The 22,612-nt window shown below is 48.5% G+C and overlaps 1 protein-coding gene across 1 annotated transcript in view; it reads right to left on the bottom strand.

Moving 5' to 3' along the window:
- Positions 1-17,292, bottom strand: part of LOC124741174 (ataxin-8-like) — a 28,869-nt gene extending 11,577 nt beyond the window's left edge. The window contains exons 1-2 of the mRNA XM_047248682.1: positions 17,287-17,292; positions 4,329-4,592 (exon numbers count right to left, since the gene is read on the bottom strand). Coding sequence (XP_047104638.1) covers positions 4,329-4,592; positions 17,287-17,292 — 270 coding nt within the window. The remainder of the gene's footprint in view (positions 1-4,328; positions 4,593-17,286) is intronic.
- Between the last annotated feature and the right edge of the window lie 5,320 nt (positions 17,293-22,612).

Below are 22,612 nucleotides of genomic sequence, written 5' to 3'. Positions count from 1 at the left end.
TTTACGGGAGGTGTAGAGGATTCGTATCCTTTCGAGGAAGAGGAGGAGGTGAGGGAAGGGGATAAGATCATACAGGATCCGCGTGGGGGAGGGGAGACGGATGCGATAGGCAAGGCGGAGAGCATGGCGTTCAAGGATTTGGAGGGATTTATAAAAGGAAGGGGGGGGCGGAGATCCAGGCGGGATGGGCGTAACAGAGGATAGGGCGGATGAGGGACTTATAGGTGTGGAGGATGGTGGAGGGGTCCAGACCCCACGTTCGGCCGGAAAGGAGCTTGAGGAGACGGAGTCGGGAACGTGCCTTGGCTTGGATTGTCCGGAGATGGGGAGTCCAGGAGAGTCGACGGTCGAGGGTGACGCCAAGGTACTGAAGGGTGGGAGTGAGGGCGATAGGACGGCCATAGACGGTGAGATAAAAATCAAGGAGGCGGAAGGAAGGGGTGGTTTTGCCGACAATGATCGCCTGGGTTTTGGAGGGATTGACCTTAAGCAACCACTGGTTGCACCAAGCAGTGAAGCGGTCAAGATGGGATTGGAGAAGGCGTTGGGAGCGTTGTAGGGTGGGGGCAAGAGCAAGGAAGGCAGTGTCATCGGCAAACTGGAGAAGGTGGACGGGGGGTGACGGCGGCGGCATGTCCGCCGTGTACAAAAGGTACAGAAGGGGGGAGAGGACGGAGCCTTGGGGCACACCGGCGGAGGGAAAAAAAGTGTAGGAATCTGTGTTACGGATGGTGACATAGGAAGGACGGCGGGAGAGAAAGGAACCGATCAGACGGACGTAGTTAATGGGAAGGGCAAAGGTTTGGAGCTTGAAGAGGAGACCGGAATGCCAGACGCGGTCATAAGCGCGTTCGAGGTCAAGGGAGAGGAAGATGGCGGAGCGACGGGAATTAAGCTGTTCGGAAAGGAGATGAGTGAGGCGAAGGAGAAGATCGTCGGAAGAGAAGGATGGCCGAAAGCCACACTGGGTGACGGGAAGGAGGCGGTGCTGGCGGAGATGCTGGTGGATGCGGCGGGTGAGGATAGATTCCAGGACCTTGCTGAAGACCGAGGTAAGGCTGATAGGACGGTAAGAGGAGACGGCGGACGGCGGTTTGCTAGGTTTAAGGAACATGAGGATGCGGGAGGTTTTCCACAGGTCGGGGTAGTAACCGGTGGACAGGACTACATTGTAGAGCCTGGCCAGGGTGGAGAGGAAAGAGACAGGAGCTTCACGAAGGTGACGGTAGGTGGCACGATCGTGACCAGGAGCGGTGTTGCGTTTTGTGCGGAGTGTATCAATGAGATCCTGTGTAGTGATAGGGGTATTGAGTTCCGTGTGTGGAATGTTGTCCAAGTACTGGAGACCAGGAGCGAGGGGAGGGACAGAGGTGTCAGTTCGATCGCGGATATCCGGGAAGAGGGAGTAATCGAACTGAGGATCATCGGGGATGGAGAAAACATCGGAGAGGTAGGAGGCAAAGTGATTGGCCTTACTAAGGGCGTCAGGGAAGGGGTGATCATCGTGGAGAAGAGGATAGTAGGGGGAGGGTTTAGTTCCGGTAAGGCGACGGAAGGCCGACCAGAACTTGGACGAGTTGATTGGTAGGGTTTCATTTAAACGGGTGCATGTCTGTCGCCAGTCCCGGCGTTTCTTAGCCGCGAGCAAATTACGAACGTGTCGCTGGAGTTGCCGGTGGCGTCGTAGTGTGTCCGGGTCACGCGTGCGGAGGAAGGCACGGTAGAGACGACGGGATTCACGGAGGAGGAGAACGGCCTGCGGGGGTAAGGTAGGACGGTGGGGGTGGATGGCGACAGTAGGAACGTGGGCCTCCACGGCCTCAGACAAGGTCTGCTGGAGAAAGGAGGCGGCATGGGTGACATCATCAGGGTGGTGGTAGGTGAGAGGGTGGCTATCGACCTGGGTGGAGAGGGTATCCCGGTAGGCATTCCAGTCGGCTCGGGAATAATCGTGGACATACTTAGGGGGAGGATCAGTACGAGGGTCGGGGCGAGGGCGACGACCGTCCGATACGGTGAGGAGGACAGGGAGATGGTCGCTACCAATAGGTTCCAGGACATCCACCGTTATGCGGCCAAGGAGGTTGGGGGAGGAGAGGATAACATCAGGAGTGGAGTTGGATTCGGGACGGGTGTGCTGGGGGATGGGAATGAGGTCGCCTTGAAGGGAGGAGAGGAACCGATGCCACCGCCGTAACTGGGCGGCGGAACGACTATGGATGTTGAGGTCGGCGGCGATCACGTAGGAGGAGAAGGTACGGTCAATGTGGGAGAGGAAGTCGAAGGGAAGAGGGGCGTTAGGGCGGACATAGATGGTGGCGCAGGTAATGGTAAGGCCAGGGAAGAAGAGACTAAGGATCAGGTGTTCGGTGGGGTCGGGAAGGAGAGGTTGGAGCCGAACGGGGATCTGGCGGTGGTGGCCAATGGCAACTCCGCCACGCGCAACTGGGAGGGGATTATCGGAGCGGTGGAGGAGATAGGGGGAGGTGTGGATGGAGTGGTGGGGTTGGAGGAAGGTTTCATTGAGGAGGAAGGCATCCACACGGTGGGTAGCAAGGGTGTGCAGGAAAAGGTTCTTGTTGGCGGGAAGGGAGCGGATATTGTTGAAAAGGATACGATGCTGTCGTGCCATGATAAGGATTTAGACGAGGGTGTCAAGGCGGGAGAAGGTGAAATGGGCCTGGTTATTGGAATAGGTGGCGTACATTTTAAGGTGGAATATGGAACGGGCGGCGAGGGAGATCTGTTGGAGGGTGTGGGGGCGCTGAAAGGGATGGACGTTTTGGAGGACAATGGTGAGGAACCTGATGATGTCCTCAGCAGTGGGAGGGGGACGAAGGGAATTGCCAGGAGGGGTGGGGGCGTCCAGGGGACGGACAGGGACGGTGAGTTCAGGGGTGGTGGGAGGGGGCCGGGCTTTACACTTTTGGGAGTAGGTAGGGTGGGGGAGGCTGCAGGTATTACAGGAGGGAGGGGATTGGAGGTTGGGGCACTGCCGGAGGAAGTGCGCTTGGCGACAATGCGGGCATGTGGGGGCCTCGCGGCACTCGGCTGTTGTGTGTGCATTGTAGCGCAGACATCTCTGGCAGCGCAGGGATTGATGGGGGGAACGGGAGGGGTCGACTTTGTACCGCTGATTGAAGAGGAGGGCACCCTCCTTCAGGAGACGGTCAATGGAGGGGGCGTCCTCAGAGAACACCCGCATAAGGCGGGTGGGGCCGGTCGCGTTAAAAATGCGGCGGACTGCCCGCACCTCCAGGGTGGGATGGGCCTTCAGCTCCGCCAACACCTCCTCCTCCGTGATCGACGGACTAAGCCGAGTGATCACGGCGGTGAGGGTCGGCGGGCGACGCGGGGGTTGGGGTTGGCGGGTAGGAGATGGGGAGGGAGCAGGGGTGAGGGAGGCGTTAGGGCCAAAACGGGTGATGGGGAGGCGGGAGAGGATGTCAGTATGGAGGGTTGGGCTGGGGGAGGAGATGAGAACGGAATCCCGTCTGGGAGTAAGGAGAGAGATGGGGGCGCCAGGGAAATGTTGGCGGAGGAGGAGGGAGAGATTCCGGGCCTCGAGGAATGAAGGATCGGGACGGGACTGGAGATATTTGTAGAGACCGGGGGGGGAGGAGGAGGAGGAGGAGGAGGAGGAGGGAGCGGGGCCTGGTGGGGAGACGTCCATGGCATTTTGGGGTGGGGATGGGGGGCGGGGTGGAGCCTTTTTAGGAGCAGAGGGAGTGGGGGCGGCACTAGGGCGTTTGACAGCGGCAGATGGGCGGGTGGTGATATGAGGGACGGGAACAATGGGGAGGTGGTGGGAAGGGGCAGGTCCCGGCATGGATGCAGTAGGCGGCGCCGGAGATAATGACTGTGACGGTGCAGGCGAAGGTGGCAGTGACGGCGACGGTGAAGTCGATGAAGATGGCGGTGGTGGTGGTGGCGGCGGTGACGGCGATGGCGACGGGGAGAGCTGGGCGTGGGCAGTGGCCCGACGGGCCACCACCCGAGCCGGAGCGGCAGTGACAGGCTGGGGGAGTGGGGGGAAGGGATCAGAACGAGAGGAAGAGGCGGGAGAGGGGGCGACAAAAAGCGAGGGCGAAGGGATAGAGAGGAGGGGAGGGATGGAAGGAGGGGGGTGGGACTGGGCACACCAAGTGATAGTGGTGGAGGCGGCGGAAGGGGACGTATACACGATGGCGGTGGTGGTGGTTGTGACGGTGGTGGTGGGGGCAGACATGACGACAAGGAGAAGAAAGAAAAAACACAGCACTAAAAGGACAGGACACACACTGGGGGACGACGGACGGCGACGGCGACGGCGAACGGCGACGGCGAACGGCGACGGCGAACGGCGACGGCGAGAGGCAGGAACGCTGCTGCCGCGGACGGGGCCGGGGCGGCTGCGGCTGCTGCTGCTGCTGCTGCTGCTGCTGCTGCTGCTGCCTGGACTGCCGCTGGCTGGACTGCTGCTGGCTGGACTGCTGCTGGCACCGGAGGGCTGCTGGCTGGCTGGCTGGCTGGCTGGCTGGCTGGCTGGCGGCGGGACCACTGCTGCAGGCCGGGACCGGGACCGGGAACTGCTGCTGCTGCTGCTGCTGCTGCTGCTGCTGGGCTGGGCTGGGCTGGGCTGGGCTGGGCTGGGCTGGCTGGCTGGCTGGCACCTGTAACCCCTAACACTTCGATTAGCGCGAAAATTGCACCATCGAAGGGCGGTAACCTTTCGGTGTACCGCCGGAGATGTGAAACTTTCCTGAAGATGGTAACACATTTAAGGAACACCTTACCAACGATCTTCGTGGGTATGAAGCACATCCTTCTCAAATAGTCAGAAGATGTGGGCGCTTATTGCTATTTCGTTAGCAAACTAGAAATAAGTAACTGATATACCTGTGAAGATGTTTGTTACTTCCAATATTTTCCTGCTAAACTTTGCAATGCGAAGTAAACTTAGCAGCGCTTCGAAAACTGCTGTGTTGCTCCGTGTTGCCAACAGATGTCAGCTCAACACGCCACCTTTGAAAATATGGCGAACCGTTTAACGCCGTCTCTTCTCGCCGTCTAGAGGTCGCCATTGGCCGGAAACGAGTCGTATTGGCGGTGTACGGTTGGGTTCGCTTAAGCAGTCGTATGCGGCCCCACGCGCATGCGCAGAGCTGAGGAGGAACTTGCAGAATGCTGTTCTTTGGCAAATAATGGACTGTCAGCACACGTTTTTTTTCTTTTTTTTTTTTTTATTGTTGTACCTCCTAGACAGGAGTCTAGCGTAGAGGTGGCAAAAAATAACGTAACTGATAGAAATAACCGGTTACTGAAAAGTAACGGTTACTGCGATAACCGTTCCTCTGATACAGGCAGTTATTTCAATAACTGTCTAATGTCAACAATGCCTCGCGCCATCTGTTGACAGAAGATCGTACTATGCTTTCCCGTCAACTCATCGGAGATCTGGCTAGGAACTAAGGAGAGGGTAGACCATTTGGAAGGCGTTCAATAGGCCATGGGAATAACTGTGAGACTGCGCGCCATCTGTTGATAAGAACTGTGTACTATATCGTGCGCCTTCGTTACTTTTAGCACAAACAATTAAATAAGGTTAATGTCCGAGTGGTGGCTGATAGGAGCTGCAGTACAGGCATTAACAAGTACGGTCGTTCCCTTAAGCCACCGCCTCATATGTCAATTTAGCTTGGACGGGTTGTATAAAGAGAGGTACCATAAGGAATTCGAGCGACTATGGAAATAACTGTCAGAGATCGGTATTTTCCCCTGGCATTCGAGGGTTGGATTCCCTCACTTCCTCATCGAGGACTCGCACTGCCTGGGCTACACTCAGGGTGTATCTTCGACGTGGAAGAGCCCCCAACGTGCCTGTCGTATTGCTGCCCGTCTGCACGCCGTCGCTGCTGCACGCCGTCGCTGCTGCCCGCCGCCGCCGCCGCCGCCGCCGCTTGGTCGCCGTCCGTCGGTGCTCGCCGCTTCCTCTTCTGCCGCCGCCGCCTGGTCGCCACTTCTTCAGCCGCCGCCGCCACCTGGTCGCCGCTTCTTCAGCCGCCGCCGCCTCTTCAGCCGCCGCCGCCGCCGCCGCTGTCGCCGTCTCTTGGTGCTCGCCGCTTCTTCTGCCGCCGTCTCTCGGTGTTCGCTGCCGCCTGCGATCATGGACGCCCCAACTACCACCATCATCTACACCTCTCCTTCACCTGCCCCCACTGTCACGTCATGGAGTGCTTCCTCTGGGATTCACCCGTCTCATGCACCTCCCCTCCTCACAGTCTCCTCCCCATCTATCTCCTCTCCATCGATGTATCCCCACCTGTACGTCACTCCTGCTCCTACTCCTGCTACTGCCCCTGCTGCTTCTCCCACTCCTGCCTCTGTCCCTGCTCCCAACCCCCCTACCCCTCCTGTCGCCCGCCGAGACGACTTTCCCCCTCTCCCCCCTGCGACTACCGCTGCTTCCCCTGCCAGAGTCTCCGCCCGCCGCGCCACAGTCGCCGCCACAGAGCGCCCTACCCTCTCATCCGGTGCTACTGCCTCACAGGAGGGCCCTGCCTCCCACCACGTCCCCATCCATCCCGTCCCTCATCCCTCCTCCCAGGCAACGCCCGCCAAAAAATCTTCCAAACGGCCCAGTGGCGACCTCTCCTCTACTACTTCCTCCAAAAAGCCACTGCCCGCCCCACCTCCCACTGACCCCGCTATGGATACCACCCCACCTCCCTCCTCTCCAGCCCCCTCCCTGTATACCTTTGTCCTAGCCAACCCTGATCCGAAATTCCTGGATGCCCGCACCCTCACCCTTGAAATCCGGAAGTACACCCCCAGTGCACCCATCATCCAACTTATCCCTCGCAGAGACTCTGTCCTCATCAAGTCTCCCTCTCCGTCCTTCCATACTGATCTCCTCCGGCGCCTTCCCCGCATCACCTTTGGGCCCCACGCATCCCTCACCCCATTCCTTACATCCTCCTCTCCTCGTCAACCCCAACCACCTCGTCGTCCGCCGACCCTCACTGCCGTCATCACAAAACTCAGCCCTGTGGTCACGGAGGCTGAGGTGTTGGCGGAACTGAATGCCCACCCCTCCCTGGAAGTCCGCTCTGCCCGCCGTATTTACAACTCCTCTGGTCCTACTTTCCTCATGCGTATCTTTACAGAGTCCGCTTCCTCCATCGACCACCTCCTCACGCAGGGTGCCCTGATTTTCAACCGCCGCCACCCTGTTGACCCATCCCGTTCCCCTCCTCAATCCTACCGCTGCCAGCGTTGTCTTCTGTACAATGACCACCTCACCCAACACTGCAAGAACCCACCCACCTGCCCCCATTGTAAAGCCTCCCACTTCCTCAAACAGTGTCCCAACCTCGCCTCCCCCCCATCCTGCAACACCTGCAATGAACCTCACCCCACCTATTCCTCCAAATGCAAAGCCAAGCCCCCTCCCACCAACCCTGAACTCACTGTCCCCGTTCGCCCCATTGACCCACCTATCCACCCTAACAATTCCCTCCGCCCTCCCCCTACAGCAGAAGACATCATCCGGTTCCTCACCGTCGTCCTGCAGAACATCCACCCCTTCCAGCGCCCCCACACTCTCCAGCAGATTTCCCTCGCTGCCCGCTCTATTTTCCACTTAAACACCTACGCCACATACTCCCACAACCAGGCCCACTTTACCTTCACCCGCCTAGAACCCTCGTTTAAGCCCCTCTCTCCCCTTCCCACACCCTTCCCCCACCCAACGCCATGGCTCGTCAACAGTATCGTCTCCTCTACCTCAACATTCGCTCCCTCCCTGCAAACAAATACCTCTTCATGCATACCCTCTCCCAGCACCAGGTTGACTCCTTCATCCTTAATGAAACCTTCCTCCAACCCCACCATGTAGTCCGCATCTCCCCTTATCTCCTTCACTGCACCGACAATCCCCTTCCCCTAGCTCGAGGCGGGGTCGCTATCGGCCACCTCCGGCATCTCCCTGTCCGGCCACAACCCCTCCTCAATGACCCAACCGAACACCTCCTCCTCAGCCTCTTTTTTCCCTCCCTCACCGTCACCTGTGCCACTATCTATGTTCGCCCTGCAGCTCCTCTCCCCTTTGACTTCATTTCCCATGTTGACCGTACCTTCTCCACCTATGTGATCGCCGCTGACCTCAACATCCACAGCCGTGACCCTGCCACTCTTCGGCGGTGGCATCAGTTCCTTGCCACCCTCCATGGTGACCTTGTTCCTCTCCCACAGCACACCCGTCCTGAAAGTAACTCTACCCCCGATGTTATCCTCGCTTCCCCCAACCTCCTTGGTCGCATTGCCGTTGATGTCCTCGATCCTGTCGGTAGTGACCATCTCCCTGTCCTTCTCACCATCTCCTCTACCCGTCCTGCCACTGCAGCCACCCACCCACCTGCCCCTCCAAAATCTGTCCATGACTACCACCGTGCCAATTGGGATGCCTACCGGGAATCCATTGCCTTACAGGTTGAAAGCCACCCCCTCACTTTCCACCACCCTGATGACATCACCCATGCCTCTTCCTTCCTTCAGAAGACCATCACTGACGCTGTGGAGGCTCACGTCCCTACCAAACTCATCCACCCTCACCGCCCTACGCTTCCTCCACAGGCCGTCCTTCTTCTCCGTGAATCCCGCAGGCTCTACCGCTCCTTCCTCCGCACTCGTGACCGGGATACTCTCACCCGCCACCGGCAATTACAGCGACATATCCGGAACCTCCTTACAGCAAAGAAACACCGGGACTGGCGACAGACATGCACACGCCTCAACTCCACCCTCCCTGTCAACTCCTCCAAGTACTGGTCAGCCTTCCACCGCCTTAGTGGTAGCCATCCCACCCCGCATTACCCCATCCTCCATGACGATCGACCCTTTCCTGACAACCTCAGTAAGGCTAACCATTTTGCTTCTCACCTGTCCGAGGTCTTCTCCATTCCTGACGATCCCCATTTTGATTACTCCCTCTTCCCCACTGTCCTTGACCGCACTGACACCTCTGTCCCCCCGCTCGCCCCTAGCTTCCAGTACTTGGATCGGCTACCCCCCTCCGACATCAACACTCCCATCACCATGCAAGACATCACACTCGTCCTCCGCTCCAAACGCAACACCGCCCCTGGTCATGATGGCGTCACCTACCGTCACCTCAAGGAATCCCCTCCATCCTTCCTGTCTGTCCTTGCCACGCTGTACAATGTCCTCCTCTCCACTGGATTTTACCCTGACCTGTGGAAGACTTCCCGTGTCCTGCTGTTCCCTAAGCCTAACAAACCCCCCTCTGCTACCTCTTCCTATCGTCCCATCTGCCTCACCTCCGTGTTCAGTAAGGTCTTTGAGACCATCCTCTCTCGCCGTATCCACCGCCACCTTCACCAGCACCACCTCCTTCCTCTTACCCAATGTGGCTTCCGGCCTTCCTTCTCTGCTGACGACCAGCTCCTTAACCTTACCCATATTCTTTCCCTCCAACTTAACTCCCGTCGCTCTGCTATCTTTGTTTCCCTTGATCTCCAGAACGCCTATGACCGTGTCTGGCATCCCGGGCTCCTTTTCAAACTCCAGACCTATGCTCTCCCCATCAACTTCGTCCGTCTCGTTGCTTCCATCCTCTCCCATCGTCCCACCTATGTGACTATCCACAATTCCAACTCCCGTACTTTCTACCCCTCTGCCGGCGTGCCCCAAGGTTCTGTCCTTTCCCCTCTCCTCTATCTCCTGTACACTGCTGATATGCCCAAACCTCCCCCTCCTGTTCATCTTCTCCAGTTCGCTGATGACACCGCCTTCCTAGCCCTTTATCCTACCCTTCAACGGTCCCAACGTACCCTCCAAACCCACCTTGACCAATTCACCGCTTGGTGCAACCAGTGGTTCCTCCGTGTTAATCCCTCCAAGACCCAGGCGATCATCATAGGCCGCACCACCCGCTCCTTCCGCCTCCATGATTTCTACCTCACCATTTATGGCCGTCCTATCCACCTCACTCCTACCCTCAAATACCTTGGCCTCACACTCGACCGCCACCTCACCTGGACTCCCCATCTCCTTACCATCCAAAACAAAGCTCACAACCGCCTCCTGAAACTCCTGTCCGGCCGGACGTGGGGTCTGCATCCTTCCACCATCCTTCGCACCTACAAATCCATGATCCGCCCCATCCTTTGTTATGCCAGCATCGCTTGGATTTCCGCCCCTCCCCGGTTCTATAAAGCCCTCCAAATCCTCGAACGCCATGCACTCCGCCTTGCCTTCCGCATCCGCCTTCCGTCCCCCACGCGCATCCTCTATGACCTCATCCCCTTCCCCCACCTTCTCCTTTTCCTTGAACACATCCGCACACTATATATTGTCCGCCGCCTTGATCCCCCTCACCCCCTGGTGTCTCCCTTCCTCTCCACTCCCAACCAGTTGCCGCGCCTTTACCGTTGTGTCCCTCCCTCTCTCCATCTCCACACCCTCCATCTCCTTTCCCAACACAACTTCCACTGTCTACCACTCCCGGATGATGAGCTTCGCCCTGACATCTACCCTTCCTACCAACTCTAACCCCCTCTTCCTGCCTCCTCCTCAGGGCTCCCTCTCCTCCCCCTCCCTCCTTCTGAGCGGATTTCCCCTCCTACTCCCCGTCCATCTCTTGTGCCTTCTTTCAGTGTCTCTGCGCTCCCTCCTGCCCTGTCTTCCCTTTCCCTCTCCCGCCCCATGTTTCTCCTGCCTCTTCGTGCACCCACGGTTGCCCCTCCTCTCTTCATCCCGCCGCTTCCCAAGCTGCCCCATGCTCTCCCCTCCTTTTCCATCCTCTCTGCCCTCTCCCTCGGCAGGTCCCGCCTGGTAGTTTTACTCTTCGTCGTGTGTGCTCCGAGTGGGTTTTAAGTGTGTTGTTTTCGGAGTGTTTTTAATACTGTGGCCAACTTTTAAACTGTGCATGCGCATCCAGTGTCTTCTCTGTGTTTTAAGAATCGCAGACTGTGTTTTTTTTTTAAACTTTCTGGTGACTATTTTAACTGTCCCCCATGAACTTCTACATGTCAGTGATTTTTACCTCCATTTTCTCCCCTTACTCTGTTTTATGTTCCCCTTTTTTTACCTCCTTATGTATGTATTATTTTATTCTTGTTTTAGTTGCCATGTCATTCGGCTGAAGAGCGGCGGATTGTGCTGCTGACAGCCCTCCCCTGCCCATATGGGGCAGGGGCATGAAATCACAATAAAGAAAAAAAAAAAATATTTTCCCCTGGCAGTTATCGTTATTGGCTCACAGTTCTCGCTCTCTGGCAGTTATTGCACTACCATTACAAGTAACCTGGAAGTTGGTAACGGAATAACTGTGTGTCTGTTTCCCTGATACAGTGACTCCAGTCTTAGACCCCGGTGATATTACAGAGACGATAGTTACTGGAGCGAACAAATATTTACGTACTTCTCCGGAAATAGCTGCTGGCCATCGCGAATGACAAATAACATGTCAGAAAGTATAACATAATACAGTGGAATATAATAATTATTATCCTCATCATTTGTCAGGAGATTGTCAAAATATGTGAATATATCACAGTAACTGCTAATATTTACAGAATTGGTACACTGACAGAATAAAACACAGTTACGTACTTTTAATAAATTTATTGTACACAGAATACCCGATCTTGACTGTTGCAACCAAGTGCTGTCAAAACTGAAATATAGCAGAATTTTTACCTAAGCTGGTCTATCAGCCTCTGTTGCGATATTCATCTACGGAATAGAAGGAGGGGTTAATGGAAGCGTCTGATTCCACCCGTCTGCTTTGACGTAAAGGTGTTGTGGTGTGTGAATGTCGTTACGGCACGGTGTTTATGAGTTGGTTTTTGTCTGTGTGTGTGTGGGGGGGGGGGGGGGCTGTCGATCTAGGTTGCAGTGCCGGAATTTGCTGGTGGTAATTAATTTTTTTTTTCTAGCTGTGATGTTTTGTGTATTTATGAAGTATTGAATGTGATTTAATTTATGTAGGGATGATTGATTTGTGGACTTTTGGGATTGTGGTTTTATTTTTCGCAGTTGTAGGTGTTGGTTTTTTGGCATCAGTAGCTGTGGTGGACCTATATAGGTCACCGGAAATGACCGATTCCCATTTTCATAGTTGTGTGTGTTGATGTTTTAGTATCGTCATCTGAGGTTGACCTATGTAGGTCAAGGGAAATGTCCGATTCCAATTTTCGTACTTTTAGTTGTGGGTATTGGTGTTTTGGTATAGTCACCTATAGTTGACCTATATTGTTCAAGGGAAGTGTCCGATTCCTGCAGATTTTTTTTGGTGTAGCAGAATGCTGTATTTTTTCTTTTTGTTCTTCATTTTGTGTTTTGGGATCATGGTGTGTTTTTTTTTACTAGCTTGTCATCACCCTAAAACCCCCAACTTCCCGCAGTTGTCCCATTGGTTTGATTGTATTTTTGGTGAGAAATGTTATTGTATTATTTATATGTATCTTCGTGTTTGTTGCCATGTGTATGTAGTGACGTCATAGACACACTTAAAATAGCCATTTCCGGCATATTGATGACGGGTGGAATCAGACACTTCTGTATCAAATAGTCTTTCAAACACACTGTAAACCGTGCTTTATCTGAAACCAAGTTTTTAATGGTTGCTGACTTGCTGGCAGTTTATTGAAAATGCATGTTCCTGAATACTGGACCCCTTTTGGACCAAGGTAAGTGATTTTAGGTCTTTATGTAGATTGCTGTTCCCATTTCTAGTACTGATATTATGTATTAAGCTATTGGTTGGAAATACTTGTAACAAATTTCATTAAGGAATAAATATACTAGGAAGCAGTGGTTAGAATACAAAGTTCCTTGAACAGGTTCCTACATGATGTTCTTGAATTGATACCACAAACAATTTTTATTACACGCTTTTACATGCGAAAAACTTTTGCTACGTTTGATAAGTTACCACAGAATATGCTCCCTTATGAAATAATAGAATGAAAAAATGTGGTATGCCCTTCCCAACTGAATTTATTATCGAGTTGTAACACTGTCAACCATTTCGATCTGCATGTCTTCATATGTTATAAACATGCTGTAGCTGGAGAAATCGAGCAGTTTCCAAATTTGACATAAAACTTGGATTAGCGTACTCACACTTTCCCCAATAGGTCTAGCTTTTACAGCACAAGAGTAAACGAATCTGTCACATTACGTATATTTTTTTTTTTTTGTATTACAAGGCTGTACACTTTATTCTATTATGTGAGCAGCACAAGAAATTAAGCTTCGAATTTAACCTACAGTACTCAGTTTACATACTACTTCATACTTAAAAACGCACGTTGTTAACATTTTACTTGAACAGTGCTTTGGCGAAGTTCCCCGTACTTTCTGTCGCAGCTGCGAAGATAATATTTCTAATAGCGACCGATAACCTACAAACATATAATATGAAACACTAATAATCGTTCTAACATCAACTAAAATGTACCCGGAGTTCATAAGCTAAGGTTATGACACGATTCATACGACATTCCTGCTATTTCACACTACTCGCAGTTATACTGATAACTGATGGATTCCAACTATGTCGTTATTTAACTGTCGGAGTATTCGGTATTCGCTAGCGAAAAATAACTTGGCAGTTATTAATAACCGTTAAAGATAACGGTTATCAAAGAATAACTGGAACTGTGTTAACGGTTACTCCAGAATAACCGTTTGGCCCACCTCTAGTCTAGCGACAGCGAAACACGGGAAGTGACGTAGTTCACACAAGTTACCACATCCAATTGAAGGCGTTGCGAGTATTATCTTTGTAGAAGAAATTTTTGGCGGGCCGAAAGATCTGTGTTTGTTATTGTTTTCATCGAAGTGGTACATGCTGCATGGAACTGTGGTAGTAACTCAGCAACAGGGTATGTGGTACTGTGATTTCGGAAATACAGAAGCGTCCGATCTTACCCGTCGGCTTTGACCCATGACGTCACAAATACCGCGGAAACGACTATAAACAATTCCAATATGGCGGATATAAAAACATCGCATACGTATTGTAAACACTGAAATACACAAGTTTCACAAAAAGCCTAATGACTGTAACAGGACAAGCGTGGGAAATTAGGGGTTTTTGGGTGCGGAGAAACTAAATATACAGAAATGTAGCCATTCAAAACCACGCAAAACAACGAAATAAATCAACATCACAAAACTGACCAAATACCAAAAAACACATTCCTATCCATAATCGGACACTTCCCTTAACCTATATAGCTCAACAGAACCTACCGATCACATCCCCCAATAGAAAACTAAGAAACGAAAGCTTCCCTTACACCTACATACATCGGCACTTATGCAGTTTAGCAGGTACGGAAAAAATTTTTCATTTTTTTTCAAAATTTGATCATCATGTGTCGTTATGCGGTGGGGGGAGTCTGCAGTGCCCCCCCATCCCCCCACAGGCTTCATTAGTGTCAAATCAATATTTTCGAATCATAGGCGGCCGCTGCCGCGGCCGCATTCCAAAAAAAAACTCCCAACCTAACCTCAAGTGGGCTACGCTACAGATCAATATGTTCATCAAATTGCTTCATATTACGTATACATGTTCATTAGTGTCAAATCAATATTTTCGAATCATAGGCGGCCGCTGCCGCGGCCGCATTCCAAAAACAAAACTCCCAACCTAACCTCAAGTGGGCTACGCTACAGATCAATATGTTCATCAAATTGCTTCATATTACGTATACATGTTCATTAGTGTCAAATCAATATTTTCGAATCATAGGCGGCCGCTGCCGCGGCCGCATTCCAAAAAAAAAACTCCCAACCTAACCTCGTATTCAGGGCTACGCTACAGATCAATGTGTAGGTCCCTTACGTCACGGGTCAAAGCCGACGCGTGAGATCGGATACAGCAATGAGCATTAAATTAACCATTAACTCACTAATAGAAATTCCGCTTCAAATCCAACACCTGAGCAACAGAAAACTGACCCCACCACACGAAACAAACGAAAACCATGAACACACCACCAGAGAGCACGACAAACAAAAACAAGACATCTACAAACACGCCACAATCGCAAATCAAACTCCGCGCCGTAATGACGTCACACACCACAACACGCTTACGTCACGGGTCAAAGCCGACGGGTAAGATCGGACGCTTCTGTTGACCCCAGTAGACATTTAAGTATCACAATTTTGTTTTGAATTTTATCGAGCACATCCGACCACACACGCTTACAAGACGTAAATTATCGTCAAGCCGGTCACAAGCGTAGCACTTCTGGTCTAGTGAAGCAGGGAATATAATCTGTCGGCTTTGACCAATAACGTCAATCGTCATGCATTAGTCAGAGATAGTAATGTCTTCACTTCGAGGCATAGATAATAAAACAGTTCTGTGTCCTGGATAAGCGCTATCATTGTACATTAAAATAATTATTCGTAATGATATTGAGGTAATTTGGAGTATTAGTTTGTTATTGTAGAAAAATTTTTAGTGTCTTATTTTCGTTTATAGGAATGGATTTGTTTGTTTGTGGGTATGGAACTTTCGTTACTGTCTGTCTAGGTGAGCTTCGGTTATTCCTCGATATTTCCGTGTGGTAAGTTCACTTTTCCATTTGCTTCTTTCACTGTATTTCACTATTTTGACATATTTCACTGTTTTATTCCACCAATATGTGTATTTTCGTGTTGTAAAGTACGTAATAGAAATTTCTCAGCTGTCGATCTTCTTTCGTTTCCCAGCACTAGTATCAGTACGACATTTTCGAATGTGTACTTGCTATATTACAGGCTAAACCCCCGGCACAACTAAAATTTCTATCATGTCCTTCACTTCGCATTAACACTGACGACACAACGAAAATTTGTATCCCATCCTTCACTTCGCCTTTAACTGACACTATATATGTCAATTGGCGAGCAAGATACAAATGTTGCGTATAGCTATATAGCTCAAGTAACGAATGGGATACCATTAGCTTCCAAGGCAACAAGGAAACTGTACCCCAAAGTGAAGTACGGGATACAAATTGTACATGTGTCGTCTTCTTGTCTCCGTGTAGTACAATTGAGGTACAGTTGCGAATGTAGCGTACGTCTATTTCCACCGTTTCGTCACCAGTGTACATATATAGAGGTCAACGGAAGTCTGGTATACATATATTACATACGTAGGTCCTTCTGTCATCAGTGGTACTGATATGTACATAAGAAAAGACTGTTAGTAATAGACTAAATAAACAACACATCTACAATTTGTATCCTGTATTCCACTTAGGGTTTACTGAAGAGGAGGATACATCGTTCAAGTGAAGAACAGGACAGTAATGCTGGTGAAAACGAGGAAATCGACTTATGACAAACTCGTATTCCGTACTGTACTTAAGCAACACACTTCGGATGAGCTTTTAATTTGTATCGGGTTTTTCATTTATGGTTAGTGAAGCAGGGGATACATAGTTCAAGTGAACAACAGGACAGCAATGCTAGTTGAAATTAAGAAATCGACATACGCTAAATTTGTATCCCGTACTGCACTTAAGCAATACAGTTCGAAAGAGTTTCGACATACAACTGACGTACATGTAACTTGATGTCTTCTTTGCTAGTAATATATTTCATTCATGTATTTCCATTGTATTTTGCGGAGAAATACTAAGATACAAACACGCGATATCATTAACGTGAAAATACTACTAGCCCTTATATATGTGAAGTACAGTCTTTCTGTCTTGCATTCCTTTGTTTCTGAACATTCTTCTCAGCTCTTTCATCTTTATAATACATGATTTCTGGCCAATTCCGAAGCCATTGGTCAAAGCCGACGGGTTGTATCCCCTGCTAAACTAGACCTAGACTTTTTGTGGGCAAGTTTTAAGAGTTCCGCATTAAATACATTCTACAAGCATGCATTTAAATGCACATTTGGTCCTGTCGCAAACATACGTGTACAAAGATACCGCGGCACAAGAAAAAGAATAATCAAATTTCCACTCTTCTGTTGCCTTGATAACATTTAATTCATTTCTTTCCATCCCACGGGGACTTGCGACCAAAGATGAATTACCTATGTCTGCGAAAATCCTATCTGTCCGTTTCGACAACAAGCTAATGAGTAACGAATACCTTCATAATATCCTGGTGGGCATGATCTTAACATTCGACAGTGTTACTTACATCGTCAGAGTATCGATTAATCGATAGTATATGCGCTATCGGTAGTCTGGTTTAACTATCGTTAGTCCTATCTTTTATAATGTAATTGGCGCCTGAAAAATTGTTGGTTCCTATTACCTCCATGGCGTTTGGAGTGCAGAGGAAATGTAGACTGTATGGTGCTATTTAATCAACAACAAATACGGTGGCGCCTAAGCCAGTCTAAGTTGTTTATAAGCTATGTTGTTAATGGATTGTTCGCTGTGGGAGAGGGGTTCGTGAAAAAGGGAATTTTAATTTTCTTGTTTGTCTTCCAATGATGACAACTCATGGTCGTGTGTCTCGTACCGATCAGATGCTTATGGCGAAAACTACACAGCTAAATAACACGTAATTGTGAATGTGCGTTATACTGATTTTCATCTTCAAATGTGTGGGCTTACTTACTTGTAAAATGGAATACAAATGTAAATAATGCTGTTGTAATACAACGCAGTTAGTAGAGGAAAATATGACATTTTAAAGATTTTTTAAGTGTTTCTGATTGTAACGTGTAATGCATTTTAAAATAAATACAATTATTGTCGTTATCAAGTAAACACACCTGCTACTGCCCTCTTCTGTTTCTGAGTCCTCAATGCACTTACAAGTGTTTTCAGTTGTACATATTAATACGTAAAGTGATGGCTGGACACAAACATTAAAATATACAGCTGTATTTACATGCTATATGCTTTCACAGCATTGTAGGGCGTATTCATAAGTAATTCGGGCGAAATGTGAATGTTTTAGTGGATGTGAGACAAAACTAATCACTTCTTGCCAAGAGTTGACTGAATGTCCACGGCTGATTTTGCAAAGCTCCAAATCCTGTATATATTTCTTAAGCTCTTGCTCGTTAATGCTGAAACCCCTTGTTTGAAATTTGTGCAGCAGGTGAATAAGCTCACCATTTTTTTTCATTTTTCGTGTTTACATCTTTCTGCAACCTGATGAATAATTTTTCGAACGTCACGAGAAAGAATTCTATCCCTTAAGCTTCTCGCTCTACGAGGTACCATAGGGGGCGACCACAATATGCCAACAATCGCTTCTTCGTCACTCACTTCGTTATTTAAACGCCACACAACATTATTATTGATCATGCAACTATAGTGCCACAACTGTTCAACCTCTGTCGGCAGCAGTGAGACAAAGAGCACAGTAGCGAAGAAGTTTTCCGAATGGTGCCGACATGAAGCGATCAGTACTTTTTGCGTGCCAGCGACAGTCTCTGTTGGCTGAGGAAATTCCGCGCTTTTGTTTATGTAAGAGCTGCGTCTTATTGTTCTGAAAATGAACCGTAAAAATCAATAATCCATGTGGAATTTTTTCAAGAAAGCGAGGGATAACAGTCAGTTTGTAAAGTGTACCATCTGCATTTGAGATAATAAACATGATCAGCGAATAGGACTAATTTAAGAGACCACTAAAAAGAAATCATGGTGAAAACTAGGAACCATGAATTAGCAATAGAAGCGAAAGGGAAGGGATCGAGTTGTGAGCTAGATTAAGTGCAAGAGGTGCAACCAAAAACATCGAAAACCTCTACAACCAATTATTTTAACACAAGACAGTTGTACGATGCCAGTTCAAATGTAAAAAAAAGAACTTGGTTCTCTTTATACACAAATGACTGCTATCTACATTCTGCCATACACAACTTCCGACCATCAATGCTTGAAAAAAATTGTTTGTGCCTTAGACAGCGGATAAAAACCACACTTAAATGTTTACCGATCTCAAAACTATAAGAAGCGATAAAAAATAAATCGGAGTAAGCCCTTACAAAATGTAATTTTTTAGTGTTATAACAGACATGTGGAAAAGCGACACATATAACTCATACTGCCATTGACTTGCCACTCTATAATAAACGAAAAATTAGTTTCACCCATATTAAAAGTGACAAAAACTACAGGCTACACAAGGCATAATCTATGCACATGCAACTAACATTTTTTAAAAACGTTTCCTCCTTTAACTTGTCAATGCCATGCTGAGTTTCGTTTCGTTCTTGTGATCGGTACATGTCGGTATAAGTCAAGTCGGCGTAACTTGTAAGATATTTCTTGGCAGTTTCACCCGTCCCCCTCCCGCCCCCACTACACTCGCCAATCTTGTCGATAGAAATCTGACGTTATCGTGTATTTGTGTTCTGTTTAGACACTGCCAGCTGCAACAGATCATTGAGTAATTGTGTTACAACAGGCTTAGTATATTTTCTTATTCATTACTACAAATAAACAACACATTTGAACATAGATGTCTCTGTAATGCGCTTTCTCAAAATATTGTTACTTCCACGCCCATAGTTTTCTCTTGAGAGTTCGTGCAATAGCAGACTAACAAGTGAGAAATGAATGGTAACCCCAACACGATCTGAACCAAAGTTAATATAGCATAGAAAAATCAGCTGCAGTGGCATTACAATTACAATGTTGCTGTCTTCTGAGTATATAAACAACTTGCTTTTGTGGCGATTTATGTGGAAGTGTTTCCCTTATGTCAGCGAATTGGAAAGAATTAAAACTTTCGGTGCTTATAAAATGGCATCAAAAATTAACACATATATTTGCCATAAAAGACTAACCATAGCAAGTTGTAAATATAAGCCTTACTAACGAATCGAAACTTACCAGTGGTAATGGTAAACTCTGAGCTATTGAGTAATGGAAGCTGTCGTATCGCCACTGCAGTGAAGCTGACGAAACGCTATCTCTCAGGTTCTGTCAAGTGTATAATTCGAGCAACGCGGGTATATTATAGGAATACATCGGTCTCTCGCTGCACCTTACCATATCCTTCATTAATACCGTGCTCTTTATACCGCTCCGTGTGTTTCCCCCCGACGAAAGGCAAAACACCCAACAAAACTTCTACAAGCTACATGCTTTATGTCAACTGCACTAAGATCACAAGTGCTGCCGATCTCTGCGATATAGCAGCTGTAGCACTGCAGTAGAGTGATGGCCCTTTTGTTTCGTACTGAGTGTCAACTCAACCGAGAAAAAACATGAGTGAAGGAGCCACCCTTGATCTCTTCAACCCAGTTTCAGCCTTGTTATTCCAATGTCCAGTTTATACCATAACTGCTGCACTTCATCAGCAAGCATGCACACCTAACGTAGCAACATTGCGTAGCTGAACGGTGAACATTTCCCCTCTCACATCCCTATTCCTTACGACCACCTTCTTCTTCCTCTTGCTCTTCCTGTTTTCCCCATGCTTCTAAGACTCTGAAGCTCGATGTAACGTCGACAAATAACATATTGGCCAAATTTTTATGTGAATTATTTTTTACGTATGAAAGTAATTTTTCAGATAACAAGACGCTAAAGAAAGAAATTTTTTGACAATATTATGCAAAATTTCGGACATACTTGCAGGTTACATTAACATTACATATTTTCAGATCAAATCTTACTAGAATACAATACCCGTGATAAGACAATAGTAGTGGTTACAGACAACACTGCAATTACGAAAAATCTGTCTAAATTTTAAGGATTCGACATTCACCCTGTTTTGCCCACTGCATCAACTTAAATGTAGAGTTCTATGTACTGACTTGGCAGAAAATCCTTACTTCGAAGAGGTAGGAAGATCAAAACAAAATGTCCAGACACTCTGTGACCAAAATGGTACTGAAACAGAGGATGACAGACTAAAGGCCGAAGTACTAAATGTCTTTTTCCAAAGCTGTTTCACAGAGAAAGACCGCATCATAGTTCCTTCTCTAGATTGTCCCACAGATGACAAATGGTAGATACCGAAATAGATGACAGAGGGATAGACAAACAATTAAAATCGCTCAAAAGAGGAAAGGCTGCTGGACCTGACGGGATACCAGTTCGATTTTACACATAGTACACCAAGGAACATGCCCCCCTTCTTGCAGCAGTGTACCGTAGGTCACTAGAAGAGCGTAGCGTTCCAAAAGATTGGAAAAAGGCAGAGGTCATCCCCATTTCCAAGAAGGGACGTCGAACAGATGTGCAGAACTATAGACCTGTATCTCTAACGTCAATCAGTTGTAGAATTTTGGGACACATATTATGTTCGAGTATAATGACTTTTATGGAGACTAGAAATCTACGCTGTAGCATGGGTTTCGAAAAAAACTATCATGTGAAACCGAGCTCGCGCTATTCGTCCACGAGACTCAGAGATCCATAGACACGGGTTCCCAGGTAGATGCCGTGTTTCTTGATTTCCGCAAGGAGTTTGATATAGTTCCCCACAGACGTTAAATGAACAAAGTAAGAGCGCATGGACTATCAGACCAATTGTGTGATTGGATTGAAGAGTTCCTAGATGACAGAACGCAGCACGTCATTCTCAATGGAGAGAAGTCTTCCGAAGTAAGAGTGATTTCCGTTGTGCCGCAGGGGAGTGTTGTAGGACCGTTGCTGTTCACAGTATATGTAAGTGGCCTTGTGGATAACATCGGAAGTTCACTGAGGCTTTTTGCGGATGATGCTGTAGTATATCGAGAGGTTGTAACAATGGAAAATTGTACTGAAATGCAGGAGGATCTGTAATGAATTGAGGCATTGTGCAGGGAAAAGCAATTGAACCTCAGTGTAGCCAAGTGTAATGTGCTGCGAATACATAGAAACAAAGATCCTTCATCATTTAGCTACAATATAGCAGGTCAGCAACTGGAAGCAGTTAATTCCATAAATTATCTGGGAGTAGGTATTAGGAGTGATTTAAAATAGAATGACCATAAAAAATTAATCGTCGGTAAAGCAGATGCCAGACTGAGATTCCTTGGAAGAATCCTAAGGAATTGCAGTCCGAAAACAAAGAAAGTAGGTTACAGTACGCTTGTTCGCCCACTGCTGGAATACTGCTCACCGATGTGGGATCCATACTAGATAGGGTTGATAGAAGAGAGAGAGAAGATCCGACAGAGAGCAGCACACTTCGTTACAGGATCATTCAGTAATCGCGAAAGCGTTACGGAGATGATAGATACACTCCATTGGAAGACTCTGCAAGCGAGACGCTCAGTAGCTCGGTACGGGCTTTTTCTGAAGTTTCGAGAACATACATTCACCGAGGAGTCAAGCAGTATATTGCTCCCTCCTATGTGTATCTCGCGAAGAGACCATGAGGATAAAATCAGAGAGATTAGAGCCCACACAGAGGCATATCGACAATCCTTTCCACGAACAATACGAGACTGGAATAGAAGGGAGAACCGATAGAGGTACTCAAGGTACCCTCCGTCAGGTGGCTTGCGGGGTATGGAGGTAGATGTAGATGTAGATGTAACAGTGAAGATTGTTTCTAAGCAGAAACGTTTTCCAAAATTTTATTGAAAATAAAGGCTATTGTGACTTTCCTTCATAGCTCTAAACTAGCCAGTGACAAACTGTGCAACGTTCAAAAAAGAGCAAACAAAAAAGAAGTGAGA

The sequence above is a fragment of the Schistocerca piceifrons genome, unplaced genomic scaffold, assembly GCF_021461385.2.
Source record: "Schistocerca piceifrons isolate TAMUIC-IGC-003096 unplaced genomic scaffold, iqSchPice1.1 HiC_scaffold_1880, whole genome shotgun sequence".
In the NCBI taxonomy this organism is placed as follows: domain Eukaryota; kingdom Metazoa; phylum Arthropoda; class Insecta; order Orthoptera; family Acrididae; genus Schistocerca; species Schistocerca piceifrons.
The sequence above is the reverse complement of the archived record's forward strand: the minus strand, read 5'-3'. Positions and strand labels throughout refer to the sequence as shown.